We start from the raw sequence: 13,524 nt of genomic DNA on the forward strand, positions 1-13,524 counted from the left end.
GTCTATGAAATTATAACATCATTAGCGTAACTCTAAAATGTGGAGCTGCTGGTGTCTGATCAGGACAGAGCTGTTACCAAATGCTTTTCCACATTTATTACATTTAAAGGGCTTCTCTCCAGTATGAATTTTCTGATGTTGAATAACATGAGTTCTCTGGCTAAAAGCTTTACCACATTCATTACATTCATAGGGTTTCTCTCCAGTATGAATTCGCTGATGTTTAGTAAGGGATGAGTTTCCAGGGAAGCCTTTCCCACATTCACAGCATGTATACGGTTTTTCCCAGTGTGAATCCTTTGATGTTGGGTAAACGTTGGTTGGGCAGTGAAAGCTTTTCCACATTCATTACATTTATAAGGCTTTTCCCCAGTATGAGTTCTCTGATGCTGGGTAAGGTGTGTACTTCTTCTGAATGCCTTCCCACAATCCTTACATTTATAGGGTTTCACTCCAGTGTGAATTCTCTGATGTTGTGTAAGAGATGAGGTATCAGTGAAGGACTTCCCACAAACAATACATTCATAGGGTTTCTCTCCACTATGAATTCTTTGATGTTGAATAAATGATGAGTAGTCACTGAAGGCTTTCCCACATTCATCACATTTATAAGGTTTTTCCCCAGTATGAATTCTCTGGTGTTGAGTAAGAGATGAATTTACAGTGAACGCTTTTCCACAGACTTTATATTTATAGGGTTTTTCTCCAGTATGAGTTCTCTGATGTTCAGTAAGAGATGAACTCTGACTAAATGCTTTTCCACAGACGTCACATTTATAAGGTTTCTCACCAGTATGAATTCTCTGATGACGGAAAAAGTTTGAACAGTCACTGAAATTTTTTCCACATTCACTACAGTTATAAGTTTTCTTTTTAGAATTTCTTTGTCTTTTAATTGAAGACAAGTTCCATTTGATACTTTTCCCAAATGGATCAAATATAAGTGATTTTTCTTCTAAATGAGTAATAGGCTGTGGAATAAGTTTAGACTTTAGATCAAAACTTCTCCCAAATTCACTGAAATTATGCCCAATTTCCTGAAAGGTTATTTCCTCATGGGCAACTACCACTTGCTGAAAAACAGTATTTTGAGCAAGGCATTTGTTTGAAAGGTTGCTTACAGACTCTTCCCTTTGCTTTTCTACTCTGGCCCCACATTCACAGACTTCCCCAAATAAATATTCTTGGGACGCATCCCTTCTGAGGCTTTCCATGATGACAGTGATGGAGCTGCCCACTCATAAGTATATTCTAATGGTCTTCTCTGTGGTAACTGCTCTGGCCTTCAAATCTGAAAAGAATAAAAATTACAATATGTTGTCTGTGTTGGGATAAGGGAAACACCACTCAGGAGAAAGAAAACAACTTCACTAAAACAAATGCATATTAGAATACACACTCTCATAATCTGGGAAAATAATAAGAGTCAGTGGAGTAGAGATAAGTAGAGGTAGGAGTGGTAGGAAAGAGAATGGCCTGACTGGAATTGTTACAAAGACTCTTAAAGCTGGAAAAAATGCTTTAAGGATATAAAGGCTTAACCTCATTTCAAAGATGAACAAGTTTAGAACTGCAGAAATTATGTCATTTAAAGATACAGAGATTATTAATAGGACAGTGAGAAATAGAACTTAGGCTTTGCCCACTACACTACCAGAGTAATCTAGAGGCTAAACAGAACTTAAATGACAGAATGGACAAGTACCCAGTCATACCCAAATAATGAAGGTGACACACAGCAATAGCAGAAAAATGAGCAACAAGAAGAAATGCCAGAGTGACAGGCCATAGAGAGAAGCTACTGAGGAATGTAAAAACAGCACCTGGAAAAGCAATGCAGAAAGGAGTAGCCAATGAATAGGTCGAAAAGCTGAACACCGGAATAGCGGAATTTAAGGCATTAAGGAGAGCTCCCTGGACAACACTTGAAGATTCCACTCCTCCTGAACGATCACCCTTAAGTCGCACATACAGATTTATCCCTCACCCGAACGTGCGCCCCAGAGACCTCAATATCTCACAGGATCTCCAAAACACTTTCCTGGGCAAAGACTAATTTTAGAAACTGAGAGTCGTGCTCATGGGGGGGGGGGGGTGGAATATACAACAAAGTCAATACTGTTGTTACTTAAATGTAATATTTTGACATTTCTAGAGCCCAGTACTACCAACTTTTAAAGCATTTAATCTGAGTCTCCCAACAGTCCTTCTGTTGGAGGGCAAAGACTTACCGAATGCTCCAGGCAACAGAGAAGAAAAAACAGACACCAGAGAAGACACACCGGGAGACTTGGAGAGAGGTGTTACTGGAGTGTCTGGGAAAGGCAGCGCGGTCTTCTAAAGTGGTCTCAGATCAGAGTCAACGTTTGGGTGGAAATACTAACAAGCGGGAGATGTTCTGGTACAAAGAGAAATGCTGAGGGAAGGCAATGCAGAACGTTCCTCTTTCCTTTTTAACAAATAGAAGAACCCTCTCAGAATCGCAAATGAGCAGTCACTTAAATTGCGGAAGCCACTACTTCGCTTCCTTAACTAAACAAACATCTACCTACTCCAATTTTCAGCAAGTGTTAAGAAAACCCTGCAAAGTGTGAGTTACCGGGTAAGGAGAAAGGCAAGTCCTCCACAAGCCCTCCACAGACACAACGGTTTCAAGTCAAATTTGGGGTCTCCAAGCAAACATTTTAGCAGAGATTCGCCAGCTGGGGGCCGCGGGGGGCAGGCCCTAGATTTAAATCTGGCCCGCCGCACCCAAGCTGCCGTCGCGGACAGCACGGAGACGCGGGCTCCGTTCAGGCGCCCCTCTAAGAGCTCTTTTCTCCTTCCGCCTCCCACTTCCTCCGCGCTGGGGGTGCTGCGGCCCTTCGCGGCCTCCGAGGGACGCGGGGGTCCCGCTCCCGACCGGCCACAGCTCGGAGAGCCCGCGGCTCCCGGCCGGAGCGCAGGTACGAGAGCAGGGCCGGGCTCTCTGCGCTGCGTCCCCGTGCCGCACCGACCTCACGAGAAACCAGGTTCCACTCAGCCCTCCCGGGACGGCGGCGACCAACCCGCAACTCCCGGGCTACTGGGCCGCAGTATCCGAAAGCACCCGACGACGAACTGCCACTCCCAGAATGCCTCGGGGTGCGTCACTTCGGCTTCCTTTCTCAAGGACTTTCCTTTTCCCAGAAGTCCCCGGGAAATCTCGGCCTCTCCGTACCCCTCCCGCTGGGCTGAACGGAAGAGGTGGGGCCCGGAGTGTCTCAGCCAATCAGGGCCGCACACCGGAATCTCCATGGTTACTGCCGCCGCCGGCTACCTCTTCCCGCGCCAGTAGTCGCTGCGGAAGCGTGGGTCCTGGGTTCGAGGTGCCGACCGCTTTCTGCTACCGAACACAGGCGTGCTCAGCCTGCGGCCTCGCGGCGCCGGACCGCACAGGCCCTGGGGGGAAGGACAGTATAAAAAATGTACAGACGGTAGAGGACTCTACGGTCCTTCGGTAACAAGCAATATGAGACCATCGGGCAGAGTAGATAACACTAAGGAATTATTGTGATTGCACGTCACACGTGACATTTCTCAGCAGAAATTGCAAAAACCATCTAGAGGTCGGCTGTGCACGTATCATAAATGCACAGCTTGGTGAATTATCTCAAAATGAACACACCTCTATTCACTACCACCTGAATCAAAAAATGGAATATTACCATAGCTCCAAAAGACCCCTTCCTAATTACCACCCCAATCAAAGGTAACCATTCTGCCTTCCAACTCCGTAGGTTCATTTCGCCTGCTTTTGAACTTTGTGGAGATGGAATCGGAACATGCTTTGTTTGTTTGTTTGTTTGTTTGTTTGACTTCTTTCACTCAACACAACTATTAGACTCATTAGGATATATGTTGTTGCATATATCAGTTTGGCCCTTTGTGTTGCAGAGCTGTGTTCTATTGTAAAAATATGCCACAATATTTTTAAGCATTTTATGTTCGTGGACATTTGCATGATAGGTTTTTGGTTATTCCAAGTAGTGATGCCTTGAACATTCTTGAACACGCTTTTGGGTGTACATATGTAAGCATTTTCACTGGGCATGTATCTAGGAGTGGAATTGCTGGATGATAGCATGTGCCTTCTCACTAACACTTGAGCTTCTCAGTCTTTCCAATAGTAGTCATTCTGAGAGGTGTGTAATGCTATATCATTTGGGTTTTTATTTTCGTTTCCCTGATAACAAAGCTCAACACTTTTTCATGTATTTTCTGACCATTTGGATTTCCGACTTGATTTATAGGGGTTCTTTATATATTCTGGATATGAGCCCTATCATTTGCTTTGCAAATATTTTTTCCCACAGTGTGACTTGACTTCTCACTGTCCTTATGGTGTGTTTTGGTGGATTAGAGTTCTCAGTGTTAATGGAATCTATTGATTCATCTTTTACTTTACGGGTGGTGATTTCTATGCCCTATATAAGACATCTTTTTCTAATCCAAGATGATGAAGATTTTATCCTATATCATCTACTAGAAGTTTCATTGTTTTACCCTTTACATTTAGATTTTAAATCCCACTAAAAAATAACTTTTTTGTGCATATGTTGTGAGGTAAAGATTAGGTTTCTTTGTGGAGATACAACTTACCTAGGATTGTGTGTTACAATGTTAATCTTTCCAATGCCATCTTTGTCATAAGGCAGGTTTCTTGATTCTGTTTCATTGGTCTCTTTCGGGAGTCAGCAAACTTTTTCTGAAAGGGCCAGATGTGAATTATTTCAGACTTTGCAGACCACACGGTCTCTAACACAGCTACTCCACTCTGCCGCTGAGCGTGAAAGCAGCCGTAGGAAGTACATAAACAAGTGGACATGGCTTCCTTAACAGTCCACTCAGTAAGACTACTTATGGCCACTGACATTTGAATGTCGTGTAATTTTCATGTGTCATGAAATATTCTTCTTTTTATTATTTTCAACCATTTAAAAATGTAAAAACCAGTCTTGGTTTGTGACCCACAGAAAGGCAGAGAGTAGGCCAGACTCAGTCCGTGGGCAGGCCAATGTTTGCTGACCCTTGGTCTCTTTATTTCTCCATGAACCAATAAGATACTGTCTTTATCAGGCTTTACTATAAGTCCTGATATCTGATAGGGTAATTTCTCCTATTCTTGTTCCTTTTAAAACATATCATGGCCTTTCTTAGCCCTTTGCCTTTCCATATGCATGTTAGAATTAGTTTGCTGATTTCCACCCCCAAAAAAGCCTAGTATAATTTTAGTGAGGTAACTAGGGCTGAAGGAGGAATTAGAGGAGAAACAAAGCTTGAAAACTGGTTTTCAGAAGGGATTGCAATGCAATATATCCCATTTTATCATCTCACAAAACCTTCTCTCACATAAAAAACCACCTGGACTCTTAGAGCTAAGTTCCCTTTAAGGCTAAGAGGAGGACAGGAGCCAGGTGCAAGGGTGGGGGAGAGAGCCACATTCTGACTGTGTGCAGGGGCGGGACAGAGATGTCACCGTCCACTTTGCTGCAGGGTTGGGGGATACCCCGGATGGTGTCAGCCACATTATGGGTGGGAGTGTTCCTCTCTCGTGTACCATAGTCGTGCTTAGTGTGGCATATACCTCCCCTCTCTGATGGTGGAGAAGCAAAAAACTGATGGAGACGGGGCTGGTGTTATTTGCCCTACCAGCCCTCTTGGCCTCTGTAACCATTCGTTCCTCCAACAGCCTCATAAAATCATATAATTTGAGTCCCCATAGCTCCAAAACGGGTAGGAATGCTAGCAAACATGGTCATCAGTTGTCACCCCTCCTGCCAAATAGCCACACAGATGTCACTGCCTTCACTCCCACCTCTCCAGGGACAGCTCCTGCCAGGAGTTCTCTCCCTGCATCCTAGGCAGGGACACACGACTGGAACCAATCATACACTCACACTGCAGCCCTTCCTCTGTAACCTCCAACCTGTGGGCAGTCTCCACACCCAGGCGGCACAGCATGGGGAACCAACCCTCCCCCCTCCCCCCGGAAATATATTCTACACTACCATTCACTGCTCCCCCAACTCTGCCAAACAAGGGACAGATGGGGTTCAGAAAAGACTTCAGATTTTGAAGTGAGACCAAATCCCGTTTGAATGTTGGTTCTGCACTTCCCTTCTGTAGAACCGTGGCTCCTCAGAAATTTTCTCTGAACCTCGACCTTCTTATCTACAACAGACAGAACAGCAATTACCGGCAGCCATGAGGATACACAGTTGGCCTACAGGCACTGTGGCAGGACAGGTCAGCAGGTGCAAGGACCAGGAGCCTCCAGATCCAGAAGGGAGTCCCAGGACCCTTGAATTTCCTGGTGGGTACACACTTCCTGCCATCCTCCCAAACTTCAGTTAAAGTTTGTTGTGTGCTGTAGCAAGAGCACAGATGTCCTGGGGAGGTAAGTGGAGGCATGCAGAAGCAGAGCCACAAACCCAGAAAAGAGGACTCCCGGGGAAGACTGCCCCATACCCTACTTTCCTGGCAAATTGGTTATAGGATCCAATTACAATGTGGGGGAATTTCTCCCACACATCCACCAAGCAATTCTCTGTGGTACCAGCTGGGTGTCCTACAATTTAACTCAATTCTGACACTACCTAGAGATAGCGGTCAGATACCACAGGTTAAGGGCTCCATCCTACAAGAGTGCTCCCACCCTCCTCCAGACACCAATGGCAAGTAGTAGGTCCCCAGGTTACCACTACCTTCTGTCTGCTTTGCTACAAATCAGAGGTTCCCATAGCCCTTCTTGTCAGGTATGATTACTTTGTTAGAGCAGATCACAGAACTTAGGGAAACACTTACTTAAATTTACCAGTTTATTTAAGGATATGATACAGGGTATAGATGAACACCCAGAAGAAGAGATACACATTGCAAGATCTGGGAGGATCCTGAGCTCAGAAGCTTCTGTCCCTGTGAAGGTGGGACATGTTACCCTCCCAGTGTGGATGTGCTCACCAACATGGAAGCTCTCAGAACCCTGCGCTTTTAGCATTTTACCGAGGCTTTGTCAAGTAGGCATGCTTGATCATTAACTCCAGTTTTAGCCTTCTCAAGAGAATGGGGGGTGAGGCTAAAACTTCTAAGCTTCCAATCATGGCTTGGTCTTTCTGGTGGCCAGCCACCATCTAGGAGCCACCAGGAACTGCCTCATTAGGACAAAGGATACTCTTATCCTTCAGGAAATTCTAAGGGATTGAGGACCCTATGGTCAGGAACCAGGGATAGAGACCAACACATATTTTTGTTATTATTTCACGCCCACTGACAGTGTCCCAACCAGCTCTAATCAGCAGTTCCTTCCTTCTCAACAGTAGGTTGCTCCTGGGCCCCTTCTCTTCTTTGTCCACCTCATTCTCCTGGGCTCTATCCAGCCTATGGCTTCATCTGTAAGTTAACAACCCCAACTTTACATCCCCAGGCTGATCTCTCCCCTGACCTCAGCTCGTGGGTCCACTTGCCACTCAATATGTCCTCTTGAACATTCATGGGCAGAACTGAGCTCCTGACAATCTCCATGAGCTACTCCTCTGATCTTACATCTCATGGAGGGCAGCTGCATCTTTTCAGGAGCTCAGGCCACAATCCTGGAGCTACCTGCTCTTTCTCTCCACCTCACACCTAGTCTATCAGGAAGTCCTGCCATGTGAGCCCTGATCCACATCCTGCTGGATCACTTTGTTCTATCTCCTCCATCACCCCCAGGGCCCACTTCCCTTCTCCAGGGTGGTTGCAGAAGCCTCTTGCTGGCACCTCAGTCCATTCTCACACACAGCTGGGACGATCTGCTCACACTCAAGTCACACGCTCCCCTTCTATTCCCACAGTACTCAGTGGAGGAGCCAACGTGCTCCTGTGAGCCCTCCAGTCCTGCAGAGACCTCACCACCCCATCTCCTCTGGACTCCTCCCAACTGAATTAGCTGCCCCTGGGGAGCCCCTCAGGCTCTGGCTGTTCCCTCTGCCTGGGAACCGCTCTCCACACACAGCTGCCCAGCTGGCTCTGCTCTTCCAGGCCTTTGCACAAATGCCTACTTCTCAGTGGGGGCTCCAGAGACTAGGCTGTGTCTGGCATATAGTAGGTGCTCAACAAACATTAGATGAAGGAGTGAACCTGCAGGTTGGACCAAGGAGACCTCTGTCCCCCAGAGGAACCTGGTTTGGAGTCCCAACAATCCTGGGCACCACCATTCATAGGTAATAACAACAAGAGCAAAACTCTGCCAGTTCAGTCAGTGAAAATGCAGTCTTGTTGCTATAATTTGTCTTTACTTTTTTTCTTTAAGTACAAGTTATTTGAACATATTTTCACATGTCGTTGGCTGCTTATTCATTTAGAAAACATACAAAGTGCCAGCAATGGTTTTCTGGGTCCCTCATCAAATTTGGACCATGTCACCTGCCATCTCTTTAGGGCACAAACCCTTACATACAAAGGGTTTAGACTTTTCATTCTGGGACAAATATTGCAAATAATTTTACAATTTACATTTTGACTTTTAATTTTGTTCATGAATAATTTAAATTGTTATGAATGTGTGTCAAAAATAACTTTTTCTTTATGGTTTCTGACTTTAATTTTGTGCCACAAGGGCCTTTTCTCCTCCAATGGCAGAGAAATATTGACCAATACAGTCACAGTCTTATTTTTTATATTTAAACTTTACTCCAACTGGGGGTACATTTTAGTGAATGCCCTATTTGAGGCAAGTTTCTAAAGTAATTCCTTTCTCAAAAGGCTAGGTGGGTAGATGGCAAAAAATATATGCCCACAAATTGTTCCCAAACCTCTCATGTACCTTTTCCCTCCTCTCCTGAAGAGATGGGGTCCATATTTCCACCCCTGAATCTGGGCTAAGCCATGCGACTTGCTTTGGCCAATGAGATATTACAAATGTGATGGACTGAGGCTGAAAAGTGTTTGTTCATAAAAACTTGATCTCTCTTGCTGCTTTTAGAGACCAGCTATCATTTAAAGGAGCCAGAACCAAGCTGCTGCATGCTGGAGAAATGTGAGTCAACCTACCACTTGCTGGGGCAATGTGATCATGTTGCCGTTGTCATTTAGCCAACTAACAGATAGGTGAGCTCAGGTGAAACCACAAAATCACTGTCCTATTGAGCCAGACCAAATTGTCCACCCACAGATCCATGAGCACCTAAATGACTGTGTTAAGCCCATAAGCTTCGGAGTGTTTTGTTAAAGAGCAAAAGCTGAAGTAGCAATCATTTCTCCCAAAGCTGTTTATCAAGCCTTCGGCCCCTTCTCCCATAGATATGAAATGACCCCACTATATCTCTTCTGTTTTTATAGAATCAGGAATCTGTGCTTGGATTTCTGTTCTGGTCCCACCCAGGCAGCTTTGTAACCCTCTGGCCACATCCCAGCTGCAGGAGCCTTCAGTAGGGAGGTGTTTGCCCCTCACCCTTGAGCCTCAGGAATTCAAGGCTTGGAGTGCAGACACCACTCCCGATCTAAAACTTAGGTTCCTCGGTCTTCTGAAAAGAGGGTCTTTCCTGGAACTTGTCATGGCTGCTTTCAAAAACTTGGGCCACATTTAAGCAGATGCCCAAAGGATTACTTGACCCCAAAAATGTGAGCTGAGGCTGAAAGAAACTGATGCAGTTCTGGTCAGACTCTCCGTAGGGCGCTGGGTGGCAGCAGAGGAGAGCAAATTAACTCTTCCTTCTGTGCATCTCTTCTGTGTTTCAGCAAATTAACTCTTCCTTCTGTGCGTCTCTTCTGTGTTTCAGCAAATTAACTCTGGGTTCTGTGTGTTGCTGTGATTTACTGGCTTGCGCTGTTCTGTTTCTCGTGCTAGAAGCTTCATCAGGGAAGGCTTTGGACCAGAACTCTTGGCCTCAAAGGGGATCAGGATCCCTGACAGGCAAAAACATTAACACATACAGCGCCTAGCGCACAGTGGGCGATGGGCCAGAAATAGGAGTCCCTTTCTTTCCCCGCACCACACCCCTCCTGGAACTGTGCCCATCACACAGCAAAAAGAACAAACTCCCTGGCAGACTCCTGCTCCACAAAGTTGTCACTTGGGGGTGTAGTGGGGGGACAATCATGAAATGCCTAGTTGTACCGTTTGTGCAGAAGCAACACAGCTAGCCCCAGCGGCCTGGACAGTGCCCGTCTCAGGGCTACAGAAATCTGCTCACCGCACTCAGGCATGCAGGCACCAGGCTGGCAGGAGCAACCCCTCAGCACACACTGTCCACACTTGCAGCAGAGGAAAGTTTTGCTCTCTGCACAATTCCAGCAAGTCACACAGCAAGTCACCAGGGCAGAGGTGGGGAATTGAACACCTGAGGGCAGTCATTCCCATGGGGGGGAGGTTGCACCTCCCACAGTGAGGCCCAGGCAGATGAGGGAATTTGTTGCTACCTGATCGAGGCCCCCCCAGCATGTGTAGGGGAGCCAGGTGCAGCAGGGAAGACCCCCTTCCTTTTTTCTTTTGTTTTGTTTTTTTGGTTTTTGTCTTAAACAGTGTTTTCTTTAATATCTGTTATTCGTTACAAATTAATAGTAAAGTTATTTAAAAGAATTAAGGGTCTGGGGTGTATTTAATGTCAATTTTGGAGGTTTTAGAATTAAATTGAGAAAGTATTTAACATATCACTTGTGACTAATTTTCAGACCTACTTAGTTATTTAAAATGACCAATTATGGTTAGGGTTAACATATACAAGTGCAACCAAAAATTCGAATGTGCAACAAAAGATTTCCTATAAAAAAAAGGACAAAACTAAATACATAAAATTGTATTATAAATATCAGGAAACTTCAACCATCCACAGTGATTATCTTTTTCACATAGAAAAGTAGCAATCTCTTCCCCACACACACTTTCGGAAAAGAGCTCCAGTGCGTGGAACTCTACCCCGAACTGCTGGTCTAACACCAGCTTCTTTGCAGAGCTGCCCAGTCCTTCCTTCCAGACACAGCGTGTTGCAGGAGCCTCTGGCCAAGGGCCTTGCTGGGGCATGCCTGGACCATGAAGGGCGCCTTGCCATGAGGTCAAAGAGGGATTTGAGTGAAAGAAAAGAGGGTCTGTGAAGAGGGCAGGTGGGGCTTCATGTACAAAGGTCTGGTTCCTGAGGGAGCAGCCGGGTGGCCTGTGCAGAACAGAGGGTTAGGGACACAGGCTCCTAACTTTGAGGCTGGCAGCATCTCCACCCTGAGGTCCTGGCCATTCACTAATTTATTCATAACTCATGTTACTGAGCACCACCTGTGTGCTAACCACCACTCCAGGTGCTGGGAAGACAAGGCCCCTGTGTCCCAAGAGCTTTGGTTTTTGCAGAGACAGATCATGGACAAGAGAATGAGACGCGAGCAGAGGTGTGAATGAAGTGAGGGCCGGCTACGCCCGTGCCGGGGGAAGAGCGTTCCAGCAGATGAACAGGGTGTACAAAGGTCCTGAGGTAGGGGTGCATGGTTGAGGGGAGCCAGAGCCCAGAGTATCTGGAGGACAGCAAGGATGGTGAGGACAAAGGGCCACTGCACATGGGGAAGCACGGTGAAGACTTTGGGTTTCATTAGAAACGAGATATGAGAGAGGAACACCATGACCTGGTCTTTTCAAAATAATCTTTTTGGCTGGTTGGAGAAGAAAAGACCGTGGGCAGGCAGGAGGACAGCAGAGACTGTTGGGAGACTACGGTAATGCCGGTCCCGGTGACGTGGCTTCCACCAGCAGAGGGCAGGTGGTGGATTGGGAATATGCTGTAAACTCCGGGCCATCAGGAATTCAAGGGTGGATGTGGGGCTCCTGAGGAAAAGCTGCATTGAGATGATGCCGGGATTTTGCCCTAAGCATCTGGAAAACAGAGATTTCAGGGGTGGCTGGAGGGCTTTGTTTTGGATGTCCTGGGAGAGGAGCTGGGGGTGGGGGAGACCACCCAAGGCAGCGAGCCTGGGGACACCTCAACATCCAGAAGTGGGGGAGTGGGTACCTGTGGTACAGGAGACTGAGGAGGAGCCAAGAGACCCTGTGAGGAAGCATTGGGAGCCTGGTGCTGGGCTGTCCTGCTCAAGGCACAGAGCTGAAGCTTGTCCTGCCTCCTCTTGTCTGCTCCCCGCCCCCGTGTCTCTGCCCCTGAGGGCCTCAGAGAATGGTACCCTGTGGGGTCTACTGTCTCCCTTCTCCCCTTTGCCCGCCCTGGCCCTCCCCGCTCTGACATACTGAGTTTCTGGCTGCCTCCTGGGCCACCCAAACGGGACAAGCAGGAAAAACTGGCTTGGTCCTGAGGCACAGTTCCAGCTTTGCTTCTGGCCTGTAAGGGGGGTTCACAGGCCTTCCCTCGGGGGGCTTTCCTCCAGGAAACTGTCCCCCACCTGTTATCTGAGAGCTTCTGTCTGCAGTGCCTTGCAGGGCTCAGCCTCCTCCAGGAACACTTTTCTGTGGAAAGATTCCAGTAGGACACAATCCGTGAAGGGCAAATTAATTTGTTGTCTGGATTCTCCTGTTGAGAAAGAAGACAAGATGTAGCCTGGTGCTCACGTCCTTCAGAAGCAGGCACACGTGGACCATATGTGTGTTCTACAATGCCGCACAACGTGACCAATAGATCTGTTCGGGGCTGCGGTCCGTCAGGGCAGAGGGGACTCGGGCGGGAGCTCTGTGCTGGAACAGGAAGGGGGGCAGAAAAGAAGGCATTGGCAGAGAGGGGGTATAGAAGACAGTAGCTCACATGCCCCCCAAGTAGCAGAGCAGGGGCCAGAGATGGGGAGACAGGGCTCAGGATGGAGGAAGTCGGAGAGACTGAGGCACCAAGCCACACACACAGGACACGGCATGTCCTCTGTGGCAGGTTCCTTGACCTGTCTTAGGGGGGAAAAAAGCACTAAAAATAAAAAGCATAAAGCATAAAGTTGAACCAAATTCCAATGGCTGCGCTAACCCTTCAACAAGGCTCGATTTTAAAGTAACCTTTTTTGTCCTTTCCACAAACCTCCCCTCTTCCCTTCTTAGCTTTTGTTTCAGGAACCCGGTAGCACCCTGAAAACAACTAACGAAGAGGGCAGCTCATACACAATTGCTGGATCTCCCTGTAAAGCCCCCAGCCCCTTCCTCGGGGCGGGCGGGGTGGTGGTGCAGTCCTTTGGAGGCCGGAGTCCGCTGCAGCCTCCTTTGCCTGGCGGAGCGATGAAGCTCCTGGTCCTCTTTATCCCAAACTCTGTCTTCGTATTGTATTTTGGCTCCAAAGCACAGAGGTCTGTTTTTGACAGTAGTTACCTATTTAATCAGTTACCTCCACTTAACTCCCTATAAAACAGGTCACTGTGTGGGTGACAAGGGTGCCCTCTTGGGGCAAGGGCCAAACTCTGGTCAGGCTCTCTCACACTCTCTTCCTACCTAGGCCACATTCTCGGTCTGCTGAGCTGTCTTAGCAAGGAATCCCCCACCCCAACCCTGACCAACCTCCTCTCCCTAATTCTCCATTCCCATCCTCTCCTGCCCATTGGGTATGAATCCCCACTGCTCCCTGT

General features: G+C 47.2%; 1 protein-coding gene across 1 annotated transcript; it reads right to left on the minus strand.

Moving 5' to 3' along the window:
- LOC130544750 (zinc finger protein 135-like) lies at positions 1-3,276 on the minus strand. The gene is made up of 3 exons (XM_057318198.1): positions 3,048-3,276; positions 2,752-2,927; positions 1-803 (listed from the first exon to the last, which is right to left on the minus strand). The coding sequence occupies exons 1-3, from the start codon at positions 3,274-3,276 to the stop codon at positions 60-62; spliced, it is 1,149 nt and encodes a 382-aa protein (XP_057174181.1). The 3' UTR covers positions 1-59.
- Positions 3,277-13,524: the final 10,248 nt, after the last annotated feature.

Source organism: Ursus arctos, unplaced genomic scaffold, assembly GCF_023065955.2.
Source record: "Ursus arctos isolate Adak ecotype North America unplaced genomic scaffold, UrsArc2.0 scaffold_24, whole genome shotgun sequence".
NCBI lineage: Eukaryota > Metazoa > Chordata > Mammalia > Carnivora > Ursidae > Ursus > Ursus arctos.

Excerpts from the sequence above, each read along its gene's own strand:
- LOC130544750 (XM_057318198.1), bottom strand. The coding sequence starts at position 3,276 with ATGGAGATTCCGGTGTGCGGCCCTGATTGGCTGAGACACTCCGGGCCC. Across the intron at positions 2,928-3,047 it reads CAGTAGCCCGGGAGTTGCGG|CCGCGGGCTCTCCGAGCTGT; the intron begins GTTGGTCGCCGC and ends TCCGGCCGGGAG. Across the intron at positions 804-2,751 it reads TGTCCGCGACGGCAGCTTGG|AGAATTCATACTGGTGAGAA; the intron begins GTGCGGCGGGCC and ends TTCCGTCATCAG.